The following is a 12,739-nucleotide window of genomic DNA, read 5'->3' on the forward strand; positions in this document are numbered from 1 at the left end:
CTGGGTGACGACAAAAGAAAGCGTGAGAACTCGGACGTGATGACGAGGATGAGTCATCGTCCTCGCTGGTCGAGGGGAGGGGAAGGCAGGGTTGAACAGGTGAGGGGGTACAGGTGAGTACAGGTGAGTACAGGTGAGGGGGTACAGGTGAGTACAGGTGAGGGGGTACAGGTGAGTACAGGTGAGGGGGTACAGGTGAGTACAGGTGAGGGGGTACAGGTGTGTACAGGTGAGTACAGGTGAGGGGGTACAGGTGAGGGGGTACAGGTGAGGGGGTACAGGTGAGTACAGGTGAGTACAGGTGAGGGGGTACAGGTGAGTACAGGTGAGGGGGTACAGGTGAGTACAGGTGAGGGGGTACAGGTGAGTACAGGTGAGGGGGTACAGGTGTGTACAGGTGAGTACAGGTGAGGGGGTACAGGTGAGGGGGTACAGGTGAGGGGGTACAGGTGAGCACAGGTGAGGGGTTACAGGTGAGTACAGGTGAGGGGGTACAGGTGTGTACAGGTGAGGGGGTACAGGTGAGTACAGGTGAGGGGGTACAGGTGAGGGGGTACAGGTGAGGGGGTACAGGTGAGGGGGTACAGGTGAGGGGAGTACCTTGTGCTGCTCGTACAGCAGCTTCTGCACACACTCCTCGTGGTGGTAGATGAAGGCCGAGCGGCAGATCTGGTCCATGAGGAACAGAACCGTCCGGTCACGGAACCACAGGTTCTGCTGGGTGAGGACGCCCACCCAGAACTCCAGGACCGCCGCCACGCCCACGCAACCGGGCCGAGAGCTCTCCATCACGTGGGTCTGGAAGAGAGAGAGGCGTGATGCTGGAGGAGAGTGGAGGGAAGGCGGGGCGGCTGCTGGATGGGCCGTCACTTCGGTCCGTGACCGACACGCTTTCAAATTTCAGGATCATAAGGTAGTATATCGGTCTCTTATTGTATCCAGAAAAGCACCGCCTTTCAGATGAGACGTTAAACCAAGGACCCATCTACCTTCAGTCACTCACTGTGGACTTTAAAGATCTCAAGGGAACTGAAAGTGGAATTCATTTCCCCCCACCCAGCTAGTGTTTAGACGGCCAAGACGGCCGCTCGGTGAACATTAAAGAGTAGTCCTGTGGGAGCTACCTGGATCACGCTGTTCAGCAGCCTGACGTTGTCCCCGTAGGCCCCCCCGACGAGCAGTGGCGCCACCCGGTGGGTGACCTGCTGCGTGACGCCCTGAGGACAGACGCTGTCGCTCTGCAGGAACAACTGGACACAACTCACAAAGCTGGGGAGCACGACAACGAAACACAATACAGACAACAACAAGGCATCAAACACTCAAACAATCAAACGCTGTTAGGAAACTGCGCTGATTCATATTCGTGGAACTTTAGAAATTGTTTGGAAATTTATAGAGCAGATTAGTAAAGTAAGCAAACCTATAGAAAGCACTTCTCTATCTGTATGTACAGACACCTACTCTATGTGTTGTTAGGGTCTATTAAGAAAAACGAAGAGAAATCAACGAAAAACCTGTATTCCTGATTCCTACAGATACTATGACCTCTGTCCTGTGCTTTTAAAGCGAAAGGCCTGAGTGTGAAGGTCAATGCTGCCGGTCAGAGGTCACGGCTATGTGTAAAGGTCAACATGGTGGGTCAGAGGTCACGGTGGGGGCTGGGGACCGGCCTTACTGGGCGTTTTTGAGCAGGTAGAAGCCCAGGTGGTAGGAGGGGGGCAGGACGTTGGCCAGCAGGTGGACGGCCGCCTTCAGGTAGCGCGCCTGGATCAGACTCTTCAGCAGAACCACCCCCTCCGTGCAGAACTCCTCCAGACTGCAGGAACAGAGAGGAACCCATGAGAACAGAGAGGAACCCATGAGAACAGAGAGGAACCCATGAGAACATCTGACTCGAGATCTGTGGTCCTCAGCTGGTCCGGCCTAAGGGCCCAAATGGGTCCTCTGTCATTAAGTCTCCACCCAACAATATGAATGCCAATCAATGCACTGTTAAAAAAACATGGAGAGAACAAAACAGCTGCAAACATTGGGCCTGAACTCAATAAAGAAGTAAGCCACTGAAAAATGAATTAACATTGAAACATTAGTAGGTTCACAGGCTTCTATCTAGGGAAAAGCTCTGGCAGATGCTCTGGGACCCGCTCAGAGGGCCCGGTTATGGCTCGCGAACCACCAGTTCAGAACCACGGTTATGGATCGGGTGTTTGTGTGGCTAACCTGTGCCCCGCGGTCGTCATGGCAACAGACAGGTAGCAGCCGATGGGGAGGCCGGCCTTCACGGCCCGGAGGACGGAGTGCATGCTGGGGGCGTGCGTGATCTCCGGGGGCGGGCTGGAGGCGGCGCCCGGGCCGGCCCAGGCCGCCCGGGGATTCTGACTGTTGCCATGGAGCTTCAGCCTCAGCAACATCTGCCACGCCCACTGGCTGAAGGAGGCCTCGGGGGACACGCCCAGACGCAGCACGCTGGCCAGGTAGGACACCTGGGCGGACAGACGGAGGACTGAGGACGCGTGTTGGCCGCAGGTATTAGAGGTACGATGTACGAACAGAGTGGGATGGTCGGAGAATGTCCATCGGTCAGCCATTGGGGAGGGAAATCCTCTGTGAGATGATCAGCTGTGGGTGACTGCGTGCCTGCCTCTCAGTTTTGTTTTAGACTTTAGACCATTGTGGCCAATCAGAGCATCTCTTCCCCGGTTGTTTTACAGAATCCATCTTGCCTGTCCATCAAATGTGCGTGCACTCCTCATTGGAGGAGGAACGTAGGGAGGGAGGGAGCCGAGAGGGGAGGAAGGATCAGAGGGGGAGGGAGGAGCAGAGAGGGGAGGAAGGAGCAGAGAGGGAGGGAGGGAGGGAGGAGCAGAGAGGGGAGGGAGGGAGGGAGGGAGGGAGGGAGGAGGGAGGGAGGGAGCGACAGTAGCTTTCTAACTGGCAGATAACCCGCCCCAGGCTGCAGTGGGGGAGCGTACCTGTTTGATGCCCTCTGAGATGAGGCCTGCGTAGGGCTTGTCTGTGAGGTACTTCTGGTAGGCCTCGGCCACCAGCAGGGCCACCTCGCTGTGGAGCGATGGCGGCAGGGCCAGGGCGCCGTCCTGCACAAAGACAGGGTGCTCCTTAGCGTGGATCAGCACCACCACACCTCCAGGATTCACTAGGGTCGGCGGCCTACCTGCGAGTGGCCCCAGTGCAGCCCCTCCAGAACCACGCAGGCCAGCCGGTTCTCCACCGCCTGGAGGGGGTGCTGGAGCAGCCACGCCCCGATCACACACACCTCCTCCGCCCGCGGCTTCCACAGGCACAGAGGCAGCTCTTTACACAGGTACAGGGCCACCTGGGGAGAGAGAGAGAGAGAGGGGGGGGGGGGGAGAGAGAGAGAGAGAGAGGGAGGGAGAGAGAGAGAGGGGGGGGGAGAGAGAGAGAGGGAGAGAGAGAGAGAGAGAGGGGGGGAGAGAGAGAGAGGGAGGGAGAGAGAGCGAGAGAAGGGGGGGAGAGAGAGAGAGGGGGGGAGGAGAGAGAAAGAGAGAGAGAGAGAGAGAGAGAGAGAGTGAGGGGAGGGGGGGAGAGAGAGAGAGGGGGAGAGAGAGAGAGAGAGAGAGAGAGAGAGAGAGAGAGAGACACATGTTCACACCACACACATCAAATGCGCGCACACACACACACACACACATACACACAAACACACAAACAAAGTGACTATCTGCGCTCAGTGACGTGTGTGTGTGTGTGTGTGTGTGTGTGTGTGTGTGTGTGTGTGTGTGTGTGTGTGTGTGTGTGTGTGTGTGTGTGTGTGTGTGTGTGTGTGTGTGTGTAGGTAGCCAGCAGCATGAGCCACTGAGGACGGCGGGGGGGGCCTACCATGCCCACGATCTGGACCGTCTCCCTCAGCCTCTCCAGCACCACGGAGATGACATAGGGATGGGCCGTTGCTATGGCAGCCAGCAGCTCCCGGCCCACCTTGGAGTAGGTCTCCCTGGTGGCCACACTCACGTAGGACACCTGGGGGAGGGACGGGGGAGACGGGGGAGACAGGGGGGAAGGGGGAGACAGGGGAGAGAGGGGAGACAGGGGAGAGAGGGGAGACAGAGGGGAAGGGGGAGACAGGGGGAGACAGGGGGAGACAGGGGGAAGGGGGAGACAGGGGAGACAGGGGGAGACAGGGGGAAGGGGGAGACAGGGGGAGACAGGGGAGAGAGGGGAGACAGGGGGAGACAGGGGGAGACAGGGGGAAGGGGGAGACAGGGGGAGACAGGGGGAAGGGGGAGACAGGGGGAGACAGGGGGAGACAGGGGGAAGGGGGAGACAGGGGGAGACAGGGGAGAGAGGGGAGACAGGGGGAGACAGGGGGAAGGGGGCGACAGGGGGAGACAGGGGGAAAGAGAGGAGAGAGGGGAGACAGGGGGAGACAGGGGGAGACAGGGGAGAGAGGGGAGACAGGGGGAGACAGGGGAGACAGGGAGGGGGAGGGGGGGGACAGACGGGGTGACAGGGTTGACGGGGGAGACAGGGAGGGGGAGGGGGGGAGAGACGGGGGTGAAGGGGTTGATGGGGGAGACAGGGGAGGGGGATGGGGGGAAGCGAGAGACGTAGAATATTAAAGAAGGGTTAGGGTTAGACTGGATTGGCTTCAAGGTGGAAAAGTCCTACGACTGTAGCAGTGAGCGAGACGAGACGGCAGCTGATTATTCTCAGGGATAGTTCCGGTTGTCCTGGGTCCATCCTACGAAGAGTGCTCTATGAACGAAGGCACATCTGGTGTGGGAATGAGGTGGAGGCGCTGCACCCGTTCCTCCCTGCTGCTCTGGGTGCAGCCGCCTCTAGCGGACGTAGCTCGCCCCGTCGCCGTCCCGGAGTCACGCACCTGGTAGATGATGAGGGTGATGGTGTTGATGAAGGTGGGGTCCGAGTGCTGGGTGGGCGTGGCCATGTGAGCCAGGGCGGTGAGGAGAGCGATGCCGTCCGAGCTGTTCACCTCCCCCAGCCAGCTCTCGAACCGCTCCTGGTGCCCTGGGTCTGAGGAGGAGGACAGGTCAGCCCCCGCATTAGGACGGCGTCCAGCGGATCGGTACGCTTGGTTTGTAAAGCCCTTAGCCACAGCTCAAGCACCTTTAATAATAGTCCTGAAATCCGACCGACAGCAGCTTTAATGTCAGCTGTGACTAAGAGCCATGGCTTGAGAGGCTGTGTGTGTGAGGGGTGTGTTTGGGTGGTGTTTGGGTGGGGGTGCTGGGTACCTCTGAGGGCCTGCAGACAGGCGTGGGTGTTCTCCGTGGGGCCGAGGGCCCGGGGGCCCTCTGTCTCAGCACACTGCATGACGTAGAGCACCCTCCACAGCATGCTGCTCGACAGCGTGCCGTAGGGCATCTCCGACATGAACAGCCAGATGCCCAGCCTATCAGAGGAGAGGAGAGGGGAGGAGAGGGGAGGAGAGGAGAGGAGAGGAGAGGAGGGGAGGGGAAGAGAGGAGAGGAGAGGAGAGGAGAGGAGGGGAGAGGACAGGAGAGGAGGGGAGTGGAAGAGAGGAGAGGAGAGGAGGGGAGGAGAGGAGAGGAGAGGAGAGGAGAGGAGAGGAGAGGAGAGGAGAGGAGAGGAGGGGAGAGGAGAGGAGGGGAGGGGAGAGGAGGGGAGAGGAGAGGAGGGGAGGGGAAGAGAGGAGAGGAGGGGAGGAGAGGAGAGGAGAGGAGGAGAGGAGAGGAGAGGAGAGGGGAGGGGAGGGGAGGGGGGAGGAGGGGAGGAGAGGGGAGGGGAGGCGAGGGGATTGGAGGGGGGAGGAGAGGAAAGCTCTTTAGAAATGGACTCCTACTTCAAAGTGTATTTGTCAAATTAACAACATAAAGTTTGTCATTGTGTTCCAAACTCTCTTAAAATACATTAAAAGCTAAATATATGGTCAATAGATAATATAAAGTACTCTATATTTACTTTCTCATATTGCAAAACAACATAACAAGAAATAAGTTTAAAATATTGGAACCACAGACAGACATCTGAGCAAACAACAGAACAAGTGTTGGTGGCTGTGGTTGAGTCGGTGTTGCGGGGGGGCCTCACTTCTCCACACCACGCGGCCGCAGCAGGGCCCTCGTGGCGGAGGCCAGGCCAGCAGCACCCACCTCTTGTTGCGGAGGACGTGGAGCACGGCTCGGAGGAACAGGTGGTCGTACTCCAGCTGCAGCTTGTCCACGGACAGAGAGTGTGTGGAGGAGCCGGAGCCCCCGGCGGCGCTGATGCTGACGTACTGGGCCCAGTGGTCGCTCACGTAGCACACCGTCATCCTGGGGGGGGGCGGACAGGGACAGAGGGACAGAGGGACAGAGGGACAGACGGTCACCGGTCTCGTTCATCTCTTCCTCTGCGGCGTAGGGCTGGTTAAACGAGGACCGACTGGGAGCCGGGCTCAGGTGGGGGGGTGGCGGCGGACCTGATGCTGTGGCCGATCCGTTTGACCAGCTGTCGGTACCGGGCCCGGTCGTACGTCTGCAGGCCGACGGCCAGAACCTCGATGAGCGAGGAGGCAAAGGCGAAGATCCGCATTATCTTCTGGCTGGAGCAAGCCTGGGGCTCGTACACTCCTACAGAGGGAGGGAGGGGGGGGGAGACAGGCTGCTCAGAAGGCAGGCACACATGGTGGTCTAACACAGTGACAGATTCCAGGGGTACTTTAAAGACTTTGATTTTACCTCAGGTACACACCGTCCGACGGACAGACAGACAGACAGACAGACAGACAGACAGACGGACAGACGGACAGACGGACCGACAGCCAGCCAGACAGACGGACAGACAGACGGCTCACCCTGCCTGCGACAGACAGACAGACAGACAGACAGACAGACAGACAGACAGACAGACAGACAGACAGACAGACAGACAGAGGGACAGACAGACAGACAGACGGACAGACGGACAGCCAGACAGACAGCCAGCCAGACAGACGGACAGACGGACAGACAGACAGACAGACAGACAGAGGGACAGACAGACAGACAGAGGGACAGACAGACGGCTCACCCTGCCTGCTGATGCCCAGCATGTGCGAGTACAGGTCCTTGAAGGGGAACTGGGAGAGCAGGGAGATCAGGTCCTCCTCACAGAGCAGCAACCAGCTGCTGTCGGGGTCCTCGTCCTGGAGACAGGAGCTTATATATCAGACCTTATACGCACACATTAGTGTGTTCATCAAACACATATGTTCTGCCCTGAGCCCTCGGATGGACCTTGAGAGACGAATGCAACACTTTTTTAACGTAGAACTAGGGGACAATATATATTCAATTCGTATTTTCTGTTTTTCTCAGCTCATATACAAGACTCCAACTTTGCAGATCAAAGTATACACACAACCAAATCATTGAACTCCTGAATTCCATACACAATCATTTTCTGAGCTAAGATCTATTGCTATTTATGGAGCACCTTTGCAGTAACTCTTAGCCGCCTCACTCCTTCCTCTGAGAGAGTGCTACTGATCTGAGGATCACTCTGTGCTCTGAGGATCACTCTGTCCTCTGAGAGAGTGCTACTGATCTGAGGATCACTCTGTGCTCTGAGGATCACTCTGTCCTCTGAGAGAGTGCTACTGATCTGAGGATCACTCTGTGCTCTGAGGATCACTCTGTCCTCTGAGAGAGTGCTACTGATCTGAGGATCACTCTGTGCTCTGAGGATCACTCTGTCCTCTGAGAGAGTGCTACTGATCTGAGGATCACTCTGTGCTCTGAGGATCACTCTGTCCTCTGAGAGAGTGCTACGGTCTGAGGATCACTCTGTGCTCTGAGGATCACTCTGTCCTCTGAGAGAGTGCTACGGCCTGAGGATCACTCTGTCGGCTCACCTCCTCTCCCCCCTCGTCCACCAGGGTCCAGTTCCCCGACGCGGGCCCCGCCCCTGGGGTCAGGCTCTCACACGGCCTCATGTGGCCCAGGAACTCTGCTCTGTGTCTGGGATCAAAGGTCGCAAAGGTCACCAGGTCAGCGGGGGAAAGGAAAAGCATTCAAACACGTGTGATTGGTCAAATGAAGCTCTATCTTCTGGGTCATTTGATCACAGCGGGGGGGGACGGGGGGGATGTTCAGATCACCTGGCAGGAGACATGAGGATGGTCAGAGCCTTCATGAAGTGCTGGACTCCACCGTTCTCGCCCCACACCTCGACCTGAAACAGACCGACACTCAGGGTTAGAGGTTGGCAAAGCCTGGTAAACTAATGGTGGGAAAATGTGAAGCAAATTGATTGATAAATGATGTTATTTTAAACTTTACCCTCACATTTATCAACCTGCATGTTGACCCTTTAAAACGACATCACTTTAACATTTGGGAATAAAGGACTGGTATTAACCTGTAGGAAATTGGCTGCCCACTTTCCCATTCCAGCAGGACAACACAGCAGATGGCACAGTAGATACAGACGCTCTCCAGTGCCCCCAAGTTGTAGCAATACCGCCACCTAGTGGTTAGAGAAGGAACAACATGGGAATATGTCATCAAATAATTGCCAAGTTGGAACATGGCGAGAGAAAGAATGTCATGGCGAGGCAAGGCAAATCTATTTACACAGCACCCTTCAAACACAAGAGGGTGTGTGTGTGTGTGTGTGTGTGTGTGTGTGTGTGTGTGTGTGTGTGTGTGTGTGTGTGTGTGTGTGTGTGTGTGTGTGTGTGTGTGTGTGTTTGTGTGTGTGTGTGTGTGTGTGTGCGTGCGTGCGAGTGTGTGTGTGAGTGTGCTTATTTGTGTGTGTGAGTGTGCTTATTTGTGTGTGTGCGTGTGTGTATGCGTATGCGTGCACGCCTGCATGTGTGCTATCTGCGTGTGTGCGGGTTCATTACCAGTCTCTCCAGCCAGAGGTGGATGTCGGTCTGGAACTGGGCGTCGTCGAGCACCCTGCGGGTGAAGCTGAACAGGACGCCGACCGCCTCCTTCAGTGGCTGCAGCGAGCCGGGCTGGGAGCGCCCGCCACCGCCGCCGCAGTCTGACAACAACGCAAACACGTCAGCAGGGGCTGGGGGTAGGGTAGGGCAGAACCACTGCGTACGCCAGGCCACTTCCACAGGCCTTTAGCACGGTACACCATCAATAAAACGGTGATGGTGTACCAGAGAAAATGATCAAGAAAACAAAAGTATCCAAAAATTTAATCGCCCCGAACCCTTTTGTTTTAGTGATCATTTGCTATTTACATATGAAGGAGTAAACACAAGTGATATATATCCTGTTTCATTTATCAGAGGGTCAATCTGGGTCAACAGAAATGTCAACAAAGTTGTGTTACGTGTTCTGGAACATGTCGTACAACATAACAAAGTTGTGTTTTGTGTTCTGGAACACATCATACAACCTAAAAAAGTTGTGTTGTGCGTTCTGGAACACATCATACAACATAACCAAGTTGTGTTGTGTGTTCTGGAACACATCACAGAACATAACAAAGTTGTGTTGGGTGTTCTGGAACCCATCACAGAACATAACAAAGTTGTGTTGTGTGTTCTGGCACACATCATACAACATAACAAAGTTGTGTTGTGTGTTCTGGCACACATCATATAACATAACAAAGTTGTGTTGTGTGTTCTGGCACACGTCATACAACATAACAAAGTTGTGTTGTGTGTTCTGGCACACGTCATATCAACAGTAACAAAGTAAGCGTGATAAGGTGAGATAAGACATGCAGAACATTTCTCAGAACACATCTCCTCTTCCTCTCACCTGTCAGCAGGCGGTGCAGGTACGACTCCACCTGCAGGCGGGACAGCAGGGCGGTGTAGGCGTGCAGCACCACCTTCTGGTGGAGCAGCTCGGAACGCGTCTCCAACAGCCGGCCGAGCTCCGACAGCACGGCCGTGCTGAAGTCAGCCTGCTGGAAGCGGTGGTAGCCGGTCACCTTGGCCTGGTCCGCACACAGGCCCTGGGGAGAAGGAGAGTCTGTGAGCCTCACAGGAAGTCAGGGAGTCTGTGAGCCTCACAGGAAGTCAGGGAGTCTCACAGGAAGTCAGGGAGTCTGTGAGTCTTACAGGAAGTCAGAGGTCAGGGAGTCTGTGGGCCTCACAGGAAGTCAGAGGTCAGGGAGTCTGTGGGCCTCACAGGAAGTCAGGGTGCCGGACAGACCTGCAGGGTGAGCTGCTCGTCTCTGAAGCTCCACAGCCGGTTCTGAGTGCTCTTGCAGTCTGACGACTGCGTGTGCAGCTGTGTGTGCGACTGGGTGAGCTGTCTGCGGCAGCGCCAGTAGTTCTGCAGCAGCTCGGTGAGCTCGTGGCCGTCCGTCTGGGCCACGCTGCAGAACTGGGCCGCGTACGCCTCCACGCAGCCCAGCCACGCCTTCAGCCCGCCGCCCGTCTCCCACACGCCCAGCTGCTCCAGGGAGAAGGCCTGGGACACACACACACAAGACCCAGGTTCACTTTATACAGGAGCAAGGCCTTACTATACAGTAGTAGTAGTAGTAGTAGTAGTAGTAGTAGTAGTAGTAGTAGTAGTTACTGCAGGTTTACTTTATATAGAAGCCAGGCTTTTACTATACCGGAGTAGTAGTAGTAGTAGAGAAGTAGTTAGTTATTGCAGGTTTACTTTATATAGGAGCCAGGCTTTACTATACAGTAGTAGTAGTAGAAGTAGTAGTAGTAGTAGTAGTTAGTTACTGCAGGTTTACTTTATATAGGAGCCAGGCTCTTACTTTATAACAGTAGTAGTAGTAGTAGTAGTAGTAGTAGTAATAGTTAACTCTTTCCCCAATAACAAACGTATCGGCTTTATGGGGGTAGAAATGTCTAGCTCTAGCATTATAGCAGATGTTATAGAAGTTATCCCACAGAACCAAATACTTCCACTCATATTAATATTGAACTAACTATTTCCCTATCGCCCAGATAGTTATATTCTCTTGGTCAGTAATGTGTCTTAAAGTGTCTCGGTGGACGTTTACCTCCAGCTCCGGCGCGGTCTGGGGTAACTCAGGGTACAGTCGGCTCCGGGGGAGCTCTGCCACGGAGCCTATGGGCTGCAGGCTGGGGGGCGAGGACTCCTGCTCCGCCAGGGCCAGCACCGCGGGCCCTCTGGTCCTGCAGCTCCGGAGGGCCTCCTCGGAGAGCTGCATCTGGGGCCCCTCCCCCAGAGAGGTGAGGGAGGGGTAGAGGGCCGGGGCGCTTGGCACGGCCGGGCTGTCCTCCACCTTGGCTGATAAACAAGCCTCGATCCATCTCTGATGGCCCGGGCCGGCCGTCTTTGTGCCCTCCGGCTCGGCTCTGAGCTCCTGGCCTTGCGTCTCCTCCGGTTGCTCCTCGTCGGTTTTCTGTGTTTTGAGCTCGATTTGAGAGTCCGGCTGGGGTGCAGCGAGGGCTGCGTCTGAAGACGGAGCCGATGTCTGGGCATTACTCGCCGACGGTGAGGATGAGCTCGGCTGACTTTCAGACGGCTGTGTTTTGGTAACGTCTGCCGGGGCAGGCTCCTCTGGCGCCTGGGAGGGCAGGCTGAGGAGGATATCAGAGAACCCAGAACACAGAGCTTCATCTGGGGCCGCTGCCGCTGCCGTACACCCCTCCTCTGCTGGCCTCTGCCTCTGAGATAGCTGAGAGAACACCGGACGACATGGAGAAGTTTAAAAATCGATTTTAGGGTTCATTAACATTTGCCCTAGATGTGACATCATGTGAGCTGGAGCACATGATGAGGCAGTCAACAGTGACATCCATTGAGTATTATTATTTAACATTACTGAAGCGGTAACGTCTGTGGAAGTCACCTGAGGCTTCCCAGCCGATCTGGACTTGCTCTTCTTCGGTCGCACTGCCTCCATGTCTGACGGCTTCCCTCACGTCCCCCCAGATACCGTTCAGATCACCGGCACATTTAGACAACTAAACGGGGGCCTGATGGGAAGAAGTAGTGTCGTCAGTGTGGGTTAGTCAGAAACAACAACAGTCCTTAACCCCACCGCAGGCTTGACGGCGGTGCGGGAGATGAGCCTGGGCTGTTGGGGGAAGATAAGGAGCTACTGGCAGGATGTCAACATGTTGTTGCTCTTATTTTGTGTAGGGCATACATGCGGTCTAAAGATCCTACAACATCGTGGTAGGAGAGTAAAACGAAACCTTTGATGGTCATTGCACAATATAATAAAGCGTATTTGTCTCAACGCAAGCTCATCTGCTATACATCTCAGTGTCTATTAAATAATATGTCAAGAAGGCACTTCCTACCGTCGGTCCCGCTCTCATGTTTGCATTCACCGCTACCAGGTAAAGTGTCCTTTGGCGATATAAACAAGTCCTTCATCAGCTGTCATGATGCTGTCGTTTGTTTTGTTTTTCTTATGTTCCACGAAATCAGCTATCGCGAGATCTGATAGTGTCGCCACTCCACCCCTCTACGGCGAGCCAGAGAGGCAAAAGCCGCGAAAATCCGCTACTGCGCCCCCTATCTGCAGATAATTCAACTAATGGAATGAGGAGAAGGTGCGTAATACAATGTTATGGGGCTGTTTTGTGCTCTACTGAGTGATACGTCCTCCATCTACAAAAGCTCATTATCTATTGTAAAATAAGTCTTTATGAATAGATGTATGACTGTAATAAACAGTCATATAATTATGACTGTTTAAACCAGGGGTCGGCAACCCTAGGCACGCGTGCCACCACTGGCACGGGGCAGCATAATCATTGGCACACTTAAAAAAAAAAATATATATATATATATATATATATATTTTTTTTTTTTTAAATTATTATTATTAACAATTTTCA

General features: G+C 55.0%; 1 protein-coding gene across 3 annotated transcripts in view; it reads right to left on the minus strand.

The window, feature by feature from the left end:
- The window catches only part of epg5 (ectopic P-granules autophagy protein 5 homolog (C. elegans)), a 35,087-nt gene extending 22,783 nt beyond the window's left edge, over nt 1-12,304 (minus strand). For all 3 annotated transcript variants that reach the window (XR_013811701.1, XM_079732213.1, XM_079732212.1), the window contains exons 1-21: nt 12,197-12,304; nt 11,740-11,866; nt 10,924-11,565; nt 10,110-10,370; nt 9,711-9,909; nt 8,831-8,973; nt 8,344-8,451; nt 8,084-8,157; nt 7,838-7,943; nt 7,015-7,129; nt 6,425-6,575; nt 6,117-6,278; nt 5,238-5,395; nt 4,865-5,016; nt 3,862-4,002; nt 3,176-3,337; nt 2,976-3,098; nt 2,224-2,486; nt 1,679-1,819; nt 1,125-1,269; nt 601-798 (exon numbers count right to left, since the gene is read on the minus strand). Coding sequence is in view for 2 of the 3 variants with exons in the window: in XM_079732213.1 (XP_079588339.1) it covers nt 601-798; nt 1,125-1,269; nt 1,679-1,819; nt 2,224-2,486; nt 2,976-3,098; nt 3,176-3,337; nt 3,862-4,002; nt 4,865-5,016; nt 5,238-5,395; nt 6,117-6,278; nt 6,425-6,575; nt 7,015-7,129; nt 7,838-7,943; nt 8,084-8,157; nt 8,344-8,451; nt 8,831-8,973; nt 9,711-9,909; nt 10,110-10,370; nt 10,924-11,565; nt 11,740-11,793 (3,498 nt within the window). In the remaining variant the exon portion in view is untranslated. The remainder of the gene's footprint in view (nt 1-600; nt 799-1,124; nt 1,270-1,678; nt 1,820-2,223; nt 2,487-2,975; nt 3,099-3,175; nt 3,338-3,861; nt 4,003-4,864; nt 5,017-5,237; nt 5,396-6,116; nt 6,279-6,424; nt 6,576-7,014; nt 7,130-7,837; nt 7,944-8,083; nt 8,158-8,343; nt 8,452-8,830; nt 8,974-9,710; nt 9,910-10,109; nt 10,371-10,923; nt 11,566-11,739; nt 11,867-12,196) is intronic.
- Nucleotides 12,305-12,739: the final 435 nt, after the last annotated feature.

This window comes from Pollachius pollachius (genome assembly GCF_949987615.1).
Source record: "Pollachius pollachius genome assembly, chromosome: 1".
In the NCBI taxonomy this organism is placed as follows: Eukaryota; Metazoa; Chordata; class Actinopteri; order Gadiformes; family Gadidae; genus Pollachius; species Pollachius pollachius.